The 16,882-nt window shown below is 38.6% G+C and overlaps 1 protein-coding gene across 1 annotated transcript in view; it reads left to right on the forward strand.

Annotated features, from left to right (window-relative positions):
- FBN1 (fibrillin 1) overlaps window positions 1-16,882 on the forward strand; it is a 233,148-nt gene that overhangs the window by 91,833 nt on the left and 124,433 nt on the right. Inside the window, exon 6 of the mRNA XM_042988929.1 lies at window positions 13,381-13,578. Within this exon, the coding sequence (XP_042844863.1) occupies window positions 13,381-13,578 (198 nt within the window). The remainder of the gene's footprint in view (window positions 1-13,380; window positions 13,579-16,882) is intronic.

Consider the following 16,882-nt stretch of genomic DNA (forward strand, 5'->3'; position numbering starts at 1 on the left):
GTAGGTATTTTATATACATGCTTTCATTTACTACTTATACTCCCTGACTGAGAATGCAACCCCAGGAGGAAGAAGAAACTGACTCAAAGGGTAATGGCTCGCTGCCACACTGATCATCATAGTTTTAGGATTCAAGTCAAATGAGATAGATTCAGGGAATCACAAGTAGTTAATTATGGCTTGGACAAAGGGAATGAATAGTGTGTAAGATTATGGGTTTAGACTAACTTAGGAGATGTGTAATTTTTCATATTCATTCATTCATAAATACTTGAGTACTTATTATGGACCCACAGATTATTCTAGGCCCCGGGGATACAGTCTTAATGAGATAAATTATTTATCCTTAAGGCTCGCAGTCTGGTGAAGAACAATCATATAAATCAGTGATTATAGTGGAGGTTAATTAGTGCCACAGAGGAAGGAAGAAGAGAGTGCTCAGGGAAGACTTTCAGAGGAAGGGCATTCCAAGCAGAGGGAACATGAGTTGAGGAACTATAGTCCATGCAGTGTCACTCGACAGGGACCTCTCCTAGGGGAGTGGTGAGAGATGAAGCTGGTAGGGACCATTGCACGGAGTGCCTTAGGCTCTAATTCCCATTAAGTTCACTGTTGTGCGGTTGGAGGAAAAGGGGATCTACAGTAAAGCCGAGACAGTTGGGTTATGGAGGAGGAGCAAATTAAGAAGCTGTCAGGTGATAAATTTTAGAGGGTTTACAGGGATGAATGAGTGGGTGTGTGAAGGCTTCTGTAACACCCCCTCCCAAGTTTGTGGACTGGGTGGTCTGGGCTATGGTGATGCCCTTTACTAAAGTAAGAACAGTGGGAGGGCCAAGTTTCTGGTGGGAAAACGAGCTTCTATCAGACATATGTTTCCACTCACACTGCTTTTCTTAAGTGATGAAAATGACCTTCTCTCCCTAACCTGGCTGCTCTGTCCTGGCTCAGACCAGCTGAGAGACCACCAGGGCATCCGAATGGTTCGTGGCTTGGCCACTTAAAGTCCATCAGACAGGTGGAGTGTCTGTATCAGGCTGCACAGCAAATTAGTTGCTAAGCTGAGACTGAAAACCAGGCCTCTTGATTTTTCTGGCCTACTGCCTTTCATTTCTATGCTTACGGTGTATTCTGCTTAAATAGACGAGGTAAGAGCATCAATAAATATCTGCTGCCATTTGAGGAAAATCAGCTGGAACTTTGTGTGTTACTAAGAATTAGCTACTGACTTCTATCTGGCTGTGATAACTTTTCTATAAGTTTATTTGTTCCTATGGGGGCCCCTCTTGAGTTACAATTGAAGTAAGAGGGTAGTTGCTAAAGTGGTGGTTGTTTGGTCTTGTGTTACTAACTGGGAAGGGTTTTATATTTTCACTTTTCTTTGAGAATGAAAAGTTCACTTTTCTTTGAGAATGAAAAAGTTAATCTGGACAAGTCACCTAAAATAGTGCCACACTCTTATTAGTTACTTATTAAATGGTACAGAGGTTTATGAATTTTTTGAGGCACAAATATTTTTAAGGATCTGATGAAAACTGTGGACACTCTTCCTCCAAAAAGGTAAAAATGCACACTGTGTATGGGTCAAATCCAGCTGGTTGCAAGTAATGAAACTAGCTAACGCAGAAAGGGAGGCTTGTTCCCAGGATGTCCCAGGAACTCGAGGACAACAGTGCACCAGCGCTTTATCGAGGGTTGGACCCAGGCTCTCTCAGCCTCTCCCTGAAGCCATGTGGTCTTGTTCTTGCTCCTGTCCGCAGACATTGTCCTTCCTCCATGCAGATAACCTGCTATGTGCTTCTTCAGGTACTTGCTGGCCTAGAACTCTGGAGGTAACATCACCTGAGGTCCCTGCCACCTGCAAAGATGAAAACCAGTACTCCCCAATCCGTGTTCGAAATTTCTTGAAGAGAACATGTGATTGCCCCACTTGGATCAGGCACTTAGAGACTAGGGCCCCTTTGCTGTGTCCAGCTTTGTCAGGCTGGTACGTATGGTTTATGTGCAACTTCTGGGCACTTTTGGATCTCCCGGGTCCCAGGTAACTGTGATCGTTAAGTTAAGAATTATGGACTAGAGAAATTTGAATGCTGATAATCCTGCAGCACTACCTTTTAGCCATAAAACTACTGCCAAAAACAGAACATACATTTTAGTAAATGATGTTTGCATGAGCATAAGACTTAAGAACACTTGTTCCATGCAGGAACTGAGATTTTTGAATATCAGTAGTTAAATCCCAGGATGGTGAAAATGATGTAGATTGAATTATGACACTCTCCAAGATCATTGATATTATATTCCTAACTTTTACCCTTAAAGGTTTGGAAATTCAATTTTAATTATTGTTAACATGCTTTGTAAATATCCAAGGGAATACAATATAGACCTGTTCATATATACAGAGAGCCAAAATCTGGCTCAAGTTGTTTTTTTCTTCCACAGTTGGAGAAAATTGTGGTGTTTGGCTTGCCTCTTGGGGCATGTTAAACCACTTTTAATGCTGTCTCTTATTATTTTCTAACCATATGCACTTTCCACACATATCTAACCAGCTGCCTCAGATGAAACCCAATGTCTGGCCAAGCTGATGTAAATCTTTAGTAAGTGGTAAGAGAGAACAGAGTAACACAGTGTCCCTTCAGTGTTCAGACAGTATGCGATTTAATAGTTATAGACCTCATAGTTTCAGGAGCAACTTGAGATTCTTTTTCCAGTTCTATAGAATGGAAATTTCTGAGCCCTCCTCCCACTGGCTGCATGAGGTACAATTTAGCTAAAACTAGATTGACCTATTTGCCTGTATGGCATAGTATTAATACTTACCTCTTTAGATCATTTACCTGAGATGTCTGGGACATAACTATTACTTCGAAAGAAAATGATGTATATTGTGTAATTGCTATTCTATGCTTTAAAACAGTTGTCCCCTATAAAACGTACAAGTGTCACAGAACATCAAAACCCTTATGTTACCAGTTAAGCTGCCAAGAGGCCAGAAGCTGCCATAATTGTCTAGTTAGTAACATGTTCTCAGTCCTTATAGTAGATCTTAAAAATGGATGACCATGAAATAACAGCAAAAATGCAGTTCTGAGGTTATAATGCTTTTAGTCTTTGGTTTCTCAGAAAATCAGTCTTCTGCCATATTTTGATATCTGAGCAGGCACAGGTTTTTGTCACGAATCTTCTGTTGATTAATGACACCTACATGACTGAGTTTTGGAACCATGGCCTCTCCCATTCCCCCCCAGCTTCCATGCCTGTCTTCTGCACAGTTCACTCACGTGTTCTGAGGAATGCTTGTACTTTCTTCCAACTTGTCTTTCTTCAGTTGAGTTCAGTGCCAGACCCGAGCTGGAAACAGTCTCAGGAATTTTTCATTCATCAGAGGTTTTCTTCCAAAGAAAAATTCTGAGAAAAGGAGGGTCACCTTGAAAACTACTTGATAATATATTAGCATGGTTCAGTGATGCGTGTGTGTGTGTGTGTGTGTGAGAGAGAGAGAGAGAGAGAGAGAGAGAGAGGGAGAGAGACAGAGACAGAGAGAGAGAAAGAGATGGAAAAAGAGAGACAGGGGTGGAGGGGATGAGCAACACATATCCATAAGCTAATGACTATTTAGTAAAAGGCAATTCTAGAAATGACGCTTCTTAACAAATGTATCTAAACTATTGCACTGTCATCTATCTGTCTTGATATTACAGAAAGCCCATATTTATATGAGGCATTTCTCAGTTGTGGTTAAATAGCTGAATGCTTGTCCTTTGCTTTACGTTTTTCACCAGATCTCTAAGAACTGATAATATCAGCAGAGTGTGGTATGTATCAATTTCCTGTAGAATGAACTTAGGGCTGGCAGCGAGGATGCTAGTGGTCTTGGATTCCCTTGCCCTGTCATTTCATAGAAGCAACAGTGAAGTTCTTCTGGAGGAAATCCCACCCACACGCCAGGATTCCGTCACATATTGTTGGTCTGAGCCATGTGTACTTAATACTTGGGTTTCTGTGAGAACTGGCCAAACGTGTTGAAGTAAGAATTTCAACCATATAGATTAAATATAAATATGTGAATGTGATCCAACTACATGCTTGCTCGCAAAGAGAAAGGGAACAACAAGAAATTTAGTGAAAAAGCTAAAATGCACAGACCAAGATGTCATTTCATTATATACATAGGTTTTATGGCATCGAGATGTACAGATAATGTTGTTTTATGCAGGACCAGCCTCATCAGTTCAAATCACCTGATACTCAGTACTTGTGAAATTGGAAGAACTTACATGCTGATTATTGGTAGTTAGAGCCTGGTCTTCCTTCTGATTGCCCATGTCCGTGAGTGGCTGGCCATGTATCCAACTACCTGAGCCGGAAACCCACAAGTCCTCCTTGTCTTTTCAGTTTCCCTCACCCTTCACATGCAAACCATCTTTAAGTGCTATTGGTTCTCGCCTCCCAGAGACATCTGCCTGCTGCTGGCTGCTCCCCACTTCTGCACTACCACCTTTGTCTGGCCACCACCATCTTTCCCTGGATCCTTCAGGAACCTCTCCATTTTCACTCTTGAACCCTCTACGCAGCACACTTAAAAAAATAACCTGTTGTGTTTCCAGTGGCTTCCTGTTGAGCTTAAAGCCAAATCCAAACTCCTTACTGTGGCCTGGAATGTGCTGTGTAATCCAGTCCCTGCCCAGTGTTCCAGGCTGATGACGTGTCCCATTCCCCTTGCTCTCTGAGCCCTGGCCTCAGTGGTCTTCTCTCATTACGAGAGAAACCAGGCCCTCTCCCAACTCAGACCCACTGTTCTTGCTGTGTCTTAAACCTCTGAAGCACTTACTCTCCCTTTGCACAGCTGACTTGCTTTCCTCCTTTCGGCCTCAGTATAAATATCACCTTCTCCAAGAAGTCTTCCCTGATAACGATTCCCACGGTAGCTATCCCCCAATTATTCTCTATTATGGCAGCGTCCTTATTTCATTTGTAGACTAAATCACAGACTCAAATCTAAAATGATTTTAAATGTATTCACATATCTGCTGACTACTTTTCCTGCCAGCTTGTAAATTCTATGTAGTCAGGGACTTATCTCATGCTGCTCTCTGATACAGCACAGTAGCTCCGTAAATATTTGTTGAATGAAGAAATCCTTGATTACATTTTATAACTGTGAAGTTTACTCATTGAACTTGATCATTGAAGTCAGAATGTCTGATTTTATTTTATGCAGTGGTATTTTTTTATTGTGGTAAAATATACATGACACAAAATTTCTTCATTTTAGCCATTTTTAGAGGTGTATCTCAGTGGCATTAAGCGCATTCACACTGTGTGCAACCATCACCACTATCCATCTCCAGAACTTTGTCACCTTCTTGAAAAGAAATTCTGTACCCAATAAACAATAACTCCCCTCTCCTCCCTTCCTCCAGGCCCTGGCAACTACCGTTCTACTATCTGTCTCTATGAATTTGGCTAGGTATCTCATAGTAGTAGAACTTGCAGTAGAGTAATACCAATCAGTTTATTTTTCTTGCCCCTTTACAAACATAGGCCTTTACACTCTCTATGTGTAAGTCTCTTTACAATAACAATTCTATTAGCATCCTTCAGAAATTTAATTCCCTTCATATAGAATTTGTATTTGGAAATTAAGCAATATCACAAGGCACTTTTAAGATACATGAGTTGATCTAAGAATATGTTGACCCTGGAAAGTTTTATATTTAATATCATTGATCACAGAGCCCTTTACTCTTGTGTTATTAATCTTGCATTTGGATTGCAGGGGATGTTTTATACTTGGTGGCTTTGAAGAAAATATAAAAGAACAGATAAATCAAATTGTTATATAATACTATTGTTTTTGTCTTGCTGTTCCATAGCTGATGCTCTGTGGGGAAGCTGCAGTTTGGTTTCACATGGCACTCATGCAAGCCATTTGAAAACTGCATGAATCAGAGCCAGCTGCTTCTTTAAAGTGCAGTTTGCAGACCATGAAAAATGAAGACACTCTATGATTTTATTATCTTGATTGTAAATTTGTCACCCAACCCAGAATTTGACTTCTCTCCACCCCACCACCCCATTTTTTTTTTCTAGTAAAGGTAGTTTGGAGATAACTTTGGGGCAAAGTGAAAATGAATAATGACGTGTACGATGTACAGGTGTAATGTATATATGTATATGACAAAGAATGTCAGGTAAATGATTCAGATAGGAGGCATTCTCTTCCCCGAACAAGATTGCAGTCCATCATAGGACAGAATAAAATGTGTTAACAATATTGAATTGCTGCTGCACGTAATTGGGTTCCACGGAACTATGGGCTGGATTTGGTGAACTGCTTAGTGTGCATGTTAGAATTAAATGGTATATATCACCTTGTTTCTGCAGTTTTGAATGCTATTTACATTAAAATTTATATTGGTAATACTTTTCTGAATTAAAGAAGTTAAAAGTCAGCAGAATGTTAACAGAAACAGTTTTGTGCTTATTCCTATATCCTATTTCTAGAAAAAAAATTTTTAGAAATTAGTTTTAGAGAAGGTGTACAGATACAGTTACTAAAAGATAAACATTTTGCATAACATAGCTTAGTAAATTTTGCCAAAAGCTCATATTCTTTAAGTAATGCTGTAGAGACCATATTCATACTCCTGTCTTGCATGTAGTATTTTATAAAAATGTATGGATTGGAAAGTATATTTGAAATTTACTGTATAATTAAAAAAAAAAGCATAGCTTGGATGAAATGGAAGAGACAATAATGTACTATTTTCACTAGAAAGTAGCCCAAGAAGGAATTCTCACCCCTTCAGAATTTTTATTATTAAAAATTTCAAACTTACATTAATGTTGAAATAGTAATATAAAGTATTATACATTAAATATTAAATTTAGATTAAATATTAACATTCTCTCACTTATATACATATAATACTCTCTATGTGCTTATTTGTATATGTGTATATATAAATATATGTGTATATTATATATGTATATTATATATTAAATATTATGTATATATTATATATGTAATATAATTATATAGTATATATTTGTTTTATATATATATATATATATATATATATACATACACACACACTCTGTTTTGCTGTATCATTTGAAAATTAAGTTGCATACATCACAACACTTCATCTCTGAACAAGGACATTCTCATAGATAACCACAGTACCATGACCACACATAAGAGAACAACAATTCCCCAATATTATGTAATATTCAGCCCATATAAAATTTCCCCAGTTGTCTCTTTTTGAAACAGAATCCAAGTAAGGTTGGGTTATTAGGTATTTTTAATCTAAATAATCTCTCTACCATACTTTTTTTTTTTACTCAGATGGGTCATTTGTTTTTGGAAAAGTTCAGAATAGTTGCCTTTGAAAATCACACATTATGGATTTTCTGACTGTTTCCTTGTGGTTTCATTTGTCTTGTTCTTTACACCTATGTGTCCTCTCAGCTACAAGTTAGATCTGTAGGATTCATTTGATTAAACTTTGACTGTTTTTGGCACAAACTTCATAAATGATGTTTAGTAGTTTATATTTAGTCAAGTCGGGAGTCATGGAAGTATTTCAAGGTGATCTGTGATAGTGTAATTCTGGAGGAAATTAAAAGTTAACTTTTGCTGTTACTGATTCTAAGTTTGATTACTGTGTTTGGAACCTGGATGGAGAATCCTTCTGGCGTTTCACTCACATATAGCACTGGGCTGGGAAGTTGGAAATGGGAGTTCATGGTAGTGGAGTGATGTTATGTGTATAAATGTGCTTTCTAACACTGGGAGGGGAGAGCCTAGAAATGTGAATTCAATTGACTGTTAGGGCAGCAGAGTAGTGGGTGATTAGCCTTCTGAAATTTTGATTTGCTGTTTGGTTTAGTGAGCTTGTGGTTAGTAAAATTAATAAAGAACATAGTAAACTGCCTCATAATCCGTCAACACTATTGAAAGGAATACTATGGAACTGGGTTATGTTGAGTAGTGGTGATTCCAGTTCATGGGCTTTCTCACATTTCTAAGGTTAGACCTTCAGGTAGGCAGTCAGCTAACTTGAAGATACCTCCAATTAATAATGGTACATAAGCACTTCTCAATAATGGTAAGAGAAAGAGAGACAGACAGACAGACAGACAGAAAGACAATTTAGAGCCCAAGAAGACAAAGTTGCTTTGGGGAGCTTTTGCAAAACACAGAAGGACACCCTGGCCCCAAGCCGCATCTACTGCATTGGATTCCATGGGGGTGGGAGGCGAGGGGCTGTGGGAGGACAGAGGTCCAGACATTAATATTTTGCGGAACTTCCCAGGTGATCTGCTTATGTCCCAAAGTTAAGAATAATTGGAGTAAGAAGAAATGGCAGCAGTTATGAGACTAATTATCATCATGGAACTTCTTTGCTTTAATTTTCTTTGGACTGAAAGTTCCCTGAACTCCTTCTTGAGGAGGTTGTATTGAAATTCCACACATTAGGAGTCTGATGTGTCTCAGGCCAACCTACCTGGAAGGTAGAAGCATGCTATGACCCTGTCATGGATAAATTGATATCTCATTCTTTTGTTTGTAATTTTTATGGAAAGAAGGATTTAAAATAATTGGAGCCTACTGCCCAAAATTATATCCTTGTGCCTTCCCTGCAGTTTGTGGTTTAGTGACTGGGCAGGAGTGACAAGAATTCAGTGCACCACAATATTCTTTCTTTGTGAATGATGCATTTGCTTCAGGGTGAAGTCTTATTACAAATGAAAGTGAAGTACCACCACAGGTCACAGCATTCTGAGCTGCAGAGCTGGGCAGGGGCCTAGGATCCGAGGCTGCAGATACACATTGGTTAGATCCTAAGTCTTGATATATCTATGGGGATTGAAAACAGTCCTGAAGCCTCACCACTCAGAATGGGAACATGTACATGCAGAATTTCCCAGGAACTAGCCACAATAGAGTAAGCCCATTAAAAACAATTAAAACTGCATTTTAATTTGGTAAAGTCTTGGTCTGTTGCCCTGGTTCATAGAGGTCTTCTAAGGAAGTGATTGTAAATCAATTTGCAAACAGAGAGTGTTTTTAATAGTATATTTTAGTTGCATTAGGAATAATGATTTACATTGAGGGAATGAGTCAGACATTACTCAAGCATTGAATTAAGCACATTCCCTGTCTAGTGCTGGGACTATCTGAAAAAAAGAGTATGTAAATTTAGCCTAGTATCACGTAAGTGCTATGGGAATAATTGTAAATAATTGGATTATTAGTAAGGAATTGGGAGTGTGGGCAGATTTTTTTTTTTTCTGTGGTTGAAGTATTGGACAGAAAAACAGCATAACTTTGGCAATCTAAGTGAAGCACAGGACAAAAAGCACACACTGCCAAATCAGAATGACATTTGAAAACCACGTTAATAGAGCATTTACCTTCCAAGAGATTTTTAGATCCAATTCTATTTCATCCAAATTATGCGTCTCCCTCTGCACTCAGCAATTTTTATTGAAAATGTGGACCTACAAATACATTTATGTCCACTTACTAATATGCACTGTCCAATGATCTGGTTCTTTGTCCATAGTGATAAGTATTTAGTGTAGAAATGTGTTAAGTCTATAGATTCTGTTATACATACTCAAACTCTTGGCCAAATATCTAGTATATTTAATAAAGATGGGTCCCCTAAGGGCTCTAGAGATGCCTAATGAAAATTGTCAGAATTAACAAGTGCCTATTCCATTCCATGTGTTTCATATTGAGATGAGGGTAAGAACTTGACTCTAGAAAAGTATTAAGGATTATTTTCTTTTTATGAAGGTTTTCCAATGAGGAATTCATGTCTGAAGTCATGAGCCAGTGTCAGACAGGACTGAATCAGATTTTCTTTGTATTTTGTAGTATGCCTCAATTTTGCTGGTGTCCCTCTCAAAACATGTGTTTGCATCTACCCTGATTCTTTGCAATCCTCTATATAAGGTCTTTCCATGAGGTATCTTGGCAAAGTGAAAAGCAAAACCAAATCCAAGCAGTGTCGAAGAGAGGATTGTAAATTCAAATTTCTGTTCCATTATGTTTTTTAAAAGATTGAAAATGACATGCCAGCATGAATCTGTTTGATTCAAACATTTGCACTTACCTCAGTAAATTAAGAGGAGAAAAAGAAACAAACTTAAAATCCTTTCCTTGTTACCTAACATAGAAGGTTTTATCTATTTTTTAAATAAGAGATTATGTTGCTGTGATCTTGCTGGTCTCAGAAGCAATATATGTATATGTAGCCATAAAAATAATGATGGCTATTGCCTGAGACTAAACATTTCTCATCCTAAAGCAGTTCATCAGTAATGAACGCTGTTGTATGTAATAATGAAAAATTGGAAGCAATTTAAATGACACGCAATAAGAAAATCATTCAATAAATTATGTTATAACTTGATGGAAAATTATTAGCAATTAAAATAATACTTTGGAATAGTATTTACATGGGAAAGTGCTTTTGGCAATGTTAAGTGAAAAAACCAGGATTAAAAATCGTGTATTTAATACAGTGCTATTTTGTGATCAAGAATAAAACACATGTGAACTTAGGTAATAACCTAATATGTATACCATATATGTAGCAAGGGTTTCTTTAGGTACAATTACATGAGATTTTTATTTTCTTATTTATGTTTCTACCTTTTCCTAATTGTCTGAAATATTATTTATTTAGAATCACAAAAATATATAATAAAGTGTTAAAATAGAAAAGAAATGCCATATATTAGAGAAGTATTTATTAAATACCTATAGGTAACATTTGGAAGAATTGAATGAAACAATGAACGACTACAGCCTTTGAGTTTGCCCATGAGTTTACTGCATTTAAGAGCACTTTTGCTCCAAACTGTTATGGTACCGTCATGGTGCTGTCATTTTTTCTTTATAGACAGACTGAAATGAGGGCAGAGATTTTATTCAATAGCTCAAGCATTTAAGTTTTGTATTCTTGTATCAATTCAACATCTATGGAAGAAGATAGTGGATTTTGAACAGACCTGGCATATTATAAGAAATATTAAAATATACCTAGAACTTGACTATCTAAAACTAAAAAATAACCAGGGGAGTAAAAAATGCATAAAAAAATTAAAAGACAATAAACTGAGGAAGTGTCAGGAGATAGGACTGGAAAGATAGATGGGGCTAGAGCATTAGAGATTTGAGGGGAACAAAGGTATAAGGTTAGTGTTTTGGAATGGTAACACTGGTGGTGTTTATGTGCAATCTACACAATTTTTTGGCCCATTTGCATATCTGGTACTAGTGTTCATTAATATTTTCCTTTAAGTTGAGTTAAACTTTTTTTATTAATCCTCATCATAGCAAACATATTTGTGAAATCAGAGTCTGTTATGTGTATACTCTTTAATAATACAAATTAGAATTAATACATAACGGGGTGCCTGGGTGGCTCAGTTGGTTAAGTGTCTGACTTTGGCTCAAGTCATAATCTCACGGTTCATGAGTATGAACCCCACGTCAGGCTGTGTTCTGACACCTCGGAACCTGGAGCCTGCTTCAGATTTTGTGTCTCCCTCTCTCTGATTCTGTGTTTCCCCTTCTCTCTGCCCCTCCTCTGCTCATGCTCTATCTCTCTCCTTCTCAAAAATAAACATTAAAAAATTTAAAAACCATACATGCCTATTAAAACATTACAATCTAGTCATCTTGCATTCCATCAGTGATACACATAGAACATTTTTGCAAGCACTTGCACGGAGAGAGGGAGATGTGAAGATGGGGACTCGACGTTTTGGCCATCCTGTCCATCTCTCAAGTAATACCATAATTTGGGCCTAGTCCTCTTGCTGAACTAGACTGGGTGACGTTTTGTTTTAGGAACTCCTTAGAAGGCTCCTCTTTCCACGTGGATGTTAGGGAGGTGCCATTGACCACAGGTGGCTCATTTTAGCAAGAGAGAAGGGAGAGTGAGGAAGAACATTTAGTGATAAGGAGGAGCTGGAGTCATTACTGCAGCAAAGAAAGCAGGAGAGAGAGAATACGGAGAACAGTGGCATGCCTGCAGGTAAGATTCAGTTATTGTCCAAATGTGGTTATGGTCCACCCTGTTCACTCTTGCTGGTACTGTAAAGGAAGAGTTGCTGTTTGGTAAACTGCATATCTATGTCTCATGAGCTACTTAGAGAAGAAAGAAGCAAAGAAAAGTGAAAACCCAACCCAGCAGTTTCATTAGCACACACAGTGATTTTCATAAAACTGTAGAATTCAGTGGTGAAACTAACTTACTGGGGTTATTCAGTTATTTATTTATTTACTCCATCCCTGGACTCATGGGAAACTGTGCATTTCTGAAAATGACATGGGGAAACATGCGATGTTGGGTGGTGGATAGAAGCCTATGGTCTCGCCACAACCCAGCCTCCCTTATCTGCCAAGGTCATTGTAGAACAGAAAGGGATATTATGGTCTCGATTTCTATCATGGCTAGGCTGGGGACAGCCTGGCTTTGGTCCTCTTTGCTCACTACATGTTAATCTTTCTTGTTTGTTGGCTGCTGAATCCAGACTTTCTCCGTTTAGCAAACAAAACAACAAAACAAAACAAAACAAAAATGAAGGCAGATTTTGCATCTGGTGAGAGTAATTGGAAGTTCTCCTATGGCCTTAGCTTATCTCTGTTTACTTTAAGATGGACTTTTGCCTAAGGGTTACAGTGATTTCAGAGCAGTGTCCTTCCTCTTTATACTAAATGCCTAATGTCCTTGCATGGGTAAATTTTTAAAAATGCCTACTTGTTTGTTTGCTTGCACATTTTTTTTGTATTTGAAAAAAGATGGACCCAATCCAAAAGAACCAGGTAACCATTTCTTTTGTTCAAAGAACTCCCAGGAAGAAAATGCCATGACTTGCCTCATTGCAAGTTTTGAAATTTTTTCTTTTTCCAGCCTAAATAATAAGACTCTAAGCTCCGTGAGGGCAGGGATGTGGTCTATTTTAATCACAAAAACATCTACATCAAGCACAGGGACTGATTCATAGTGGGCACTGGTACATTTTCTTGAGTGAATGTGTAATAATATGCTATATTTTTATAGGACATCACAACTGTAAAGTGTTTTCCATTTGCTCATTTGATTCTTACAACAGTGTCTTCACAGTGGATAGGAACTGGTGTTTTTATCCCTATGTTGTAGGTGAGGAAGATGGAGGTGAGCAGAATGATCTGCCCAAGGCTTCGCACAGAGTCAGTGATGTGTGGTTCTATCCCTGAAGACTGTTTCCCAGTTTGGAGTCCAGCAAGATGGGGCACAGCTGTTTCTCTGCGTGATGGTTCCTGCTTTCCTGGACCTTCATGGAATTCTCCTTCTTTATTTTCAGATTACAGGACGGGCCCGTGTTTTACCGTGGTCAGCAACCAGATGTGCCAGGGACAGCTCAGCGGGATTGTCTGCACAAAAACACTCTGCTGTGCCACTGTCGGCCGAGCCTGGGGCCACCCCTGTGAGATGTGCCCCGCCCAGCCCCACCCCTGTCGTCGAGGCTTCATTCCAAATATCCGTACCGGAGCCTGTCAAGGTAAACCCCTGGCTGATGGAGCTCTTAATGGATTCATCTTATTTGCTCTGGAGAGCCATTCTCCAGTGAAGTTGGAGAGAATGGAAAAGCGGTGTCAGAGACATAACTTCACGATTTCGCTGACGGCATGATATCCAACTTAGGCATTAGGAGCGTGGATCAAGAGAGAGCAGCTGGTCTCCTTGGAGTTTTCCTTGCCAGCAGCTCCCCCTCCGAACCCAGAGGTGTTTCTGTGGGGTGGTGTGATACTGGTTGCAGTAATGCTGTGCGTTAGAGCAATGCTATGTATAAACACAAAGCAAAATTTGTGAACAAGGTACTTTGTTTTTCTTATTTTTTTCCCTCCATTTGATATTGTTGGAGTTCCTCTGTCTCCTGGGTTGTCCTTAGTTGACCTCAAGAAAATTGTTCCTCTCTCCATTTTACATGCTACATTATGCTTTTTTTTTTTTTACAAGTCAGAAATAAATTAAGATTTGTTTCACAGTTTTAAATATCCCCAGATGTCGCCTGCTTGCTTCTTCTCCTGTCTCCCATAGAAGCCCTTACTCTGTTTTTGGCTTTTACTCCTATTCTTCCAGCTGTACAAATTCTTTTATTGTCTGGATGTCTGGCAGGAAACAGGAGGAAGTGAACGGAGGCAGTTCAGCACTAAACTGATGGGATTGAAAACTCCCAGGCTGTATCTGCTTCCTTTAGACATCTTCAGTGCTTTTTTTTTTTAACAAGTTGCAATATTTTCAGAAAATTCAGGGTATGGTTTTCTGAGGCAAATAGATACCAGTTTGGTTTGGTTCTGTGTGTTAATTCTAAGGCTGATATGCAGTAAAACAGAATTTGAGATGAATCACACAGTTCTGTGGGTCTCCATTAAATTCTGCTTCCACAAATTCCACTTGTGATAAACACTGTTGGTCTTGGCTCCTGACTTCTGGGTACAACATACAGCTCCTTTATGTGCCCTTCAACTTGTCCTTCTGAATGTCAGGAGCAGCAAGAAGTCACTTTGGAACAAAGGAATTACAAAGGGGTCTATTGTGTGATTTTATAAAGTAAAGAGTTAGTTTAGTTCCCCCTTTCTTGGGAACCTTAGTTATTTTTCTTACCCTTAGAAGTGAATTTTGAAGAAATTCTTGGTTTTGGTGTTTGGAAGCCAGCTAATACCCGTGAACTCATTGACATAGACCAGAAAGCCAGATTTGGTGTGCCCAACTATCCATCCATGAGTCATTGTCAGAGGTTGAGGCACTGAGACAGTTGGGGAACAGAGAATGATGAGAGAGAGAGAAGAGTGGCTACTCTGTGACTTTGCTGTGCATTTCCTACAATCTAGACCTGTCCACCATTTTCTTTCTGCCCCTTCCTGACTCTGCTATTCAAGAGTCAGGAAAAAGAAAGATTTTTATCAGAAATTTTGTGAAACCAATGAAATCAAAATGGCAGTTATATTGACACTTTGAGAATGAAACTCTTCATGTTTGGGTGTGGGATTTTTTGGAGCAAGTCTGCTATAGGCTTGGGACTCTGTTATCCTTTCCAGTGTTTTTAGACTTTGGGCCAGATGTGACGGGCTGTGGGCAAATGGGTTCATAAAGGAGCTTATTCTGTCTTCAGTCGTGGAAGGCATGGCCAGCAGAGAAGTGCCCTCCTGTGTATTTCCTCTTGGCCAAAAATTATGACCAACAGGACTATCAAGTTTTGCTTATATGTACAATCAATTTCAAATAACATTTCAATAACATATTCAGCATATCAAGAGAATGGAAACTTCTGGTCTCAGATAAAATTGAGATCAGCTATAAAACATAATCTAATTATACTGCACATATAGTGATTCATTTGTGGGCCAGGACATTCCATTTAAAACAGTGACAGTTTGATAGCAAAATAAATTGTTGCTCCTTTAGTACCCTTTCCCTCATGCCAACTTTTCTGAAGAACATGGGGTAGTAGAGACTTTAAAACTGGTGATCACTCTCTTGTTTCATACAATGAAGGGTAAAACAAGAGAGTACCCTAGGCTTCCAGATTTCTAAAAGAATATGCAAAGTGAGAGAAAGAAAAGTTAGACTGCCACTCTGGGGGTCCTTTATTAAACTAGACTTTTGTGTGTATTTATACACATATATACATACATATGTAATGAAGAGATGGAGAGAATGTACATATATTTTTTACAGTCTTTCCAACTCAACACAATGAGCCTGGATTGATTACTTTTGTTCCTAGAAAGTTCATATGTGGGGCTACATGTGGGACCATAGTTATTGGGTGCCAGGGATATAGCAGTGAACAAAACAGAGGAAGAACCTGCTGTCTGGAACTTGAATTAAAGACAATGGGTTTATAAAACAAAACAAAGCAAACAAGCATTTATTCGGTCAGCTGGTGATTCATCCTAAGGAAAAAAGTAAGCAAAGTAGGAAGGGTGGTGAGTGACAGGGGGCTGGCTGTTGCTGTTTGGCCAGTGAAGGATGTACTGCTATAGTGAACAGAGACCTACCCGATAGATGGGATGGTGTGAACCTTTATGGAGGAAGAATGATCCAGGCAAATGGGCCACTATTAAAAACCCCGAGGCAAGTGCATCCTTGGTATATTTAAAGAATGGCAAGGAAGCCAGTTTAGAAGGAGAGTGACAGAGAGGGAGAGGAGGTCAGAAGATGAGAGCAGAGAGTAGAGGGGGCAGGTAGAATCTTTTCAGATAGGTGCTTGAGTTTTGAGCTGGGAGGACACACTGACTTACTTTAAAAAGTTTCCCTCTGGTGGCTTCTCTGCCAGCAAAGTAAGACTGCGTATTCATCTCGGGTCTCTCTCACTTCTTAGTCTAATTTCCTGGGTTGTTTAATTTTTACTGCACGAGACAATTCTACAGAATGGAAGGTGAACATTTTTCCATTTCATCTGCATAAAAGCATTCACTGTCTCATATAGTCTCTGTGATCTTACGTAAATTCTGCTTTAACTGAATCATTCAATATAAGTCTTAGAGACAGTTTTATTATAGAAATGTGTTGCTTTTTGATTCAAAGAATTTCTTGAATAACTCTAGTTATTATTGTCAGCCTTTTAATCATTGCATCCTGTAACTTGCAGCTTTCATAATAAAACCCACAAAAATCAGTATAAATATTGCCTTCTACACAAGAGAAGATGGAAGGTAGGAAAATTAACATTTGTGACCTCTTACCAACCGTTACTAACCAACTTATGTTACTCAAAAATTTATTTTACATAAAGCAATTGTGAGAAATAGTTTCTCTCATTTTATTCCAAATATTGCAATGGACAAATAACTCGTTGA

The sequence above is a fragment of the Panthera tigris genome, chromosome B3 (assembly GCF_018350195.1).
Source record: "Panthera tigris isolate Pti1 chromosome B3, P.tigris_Pti1_mat1.1, whole genome shotgun sequence".
In the NCBI taxonomy this organism is placed as follows: Eukaryota; Metazoa; Chordata; class Mammalia; order Carnivora; family Felidae; genus Panthera; species Panthera tigris.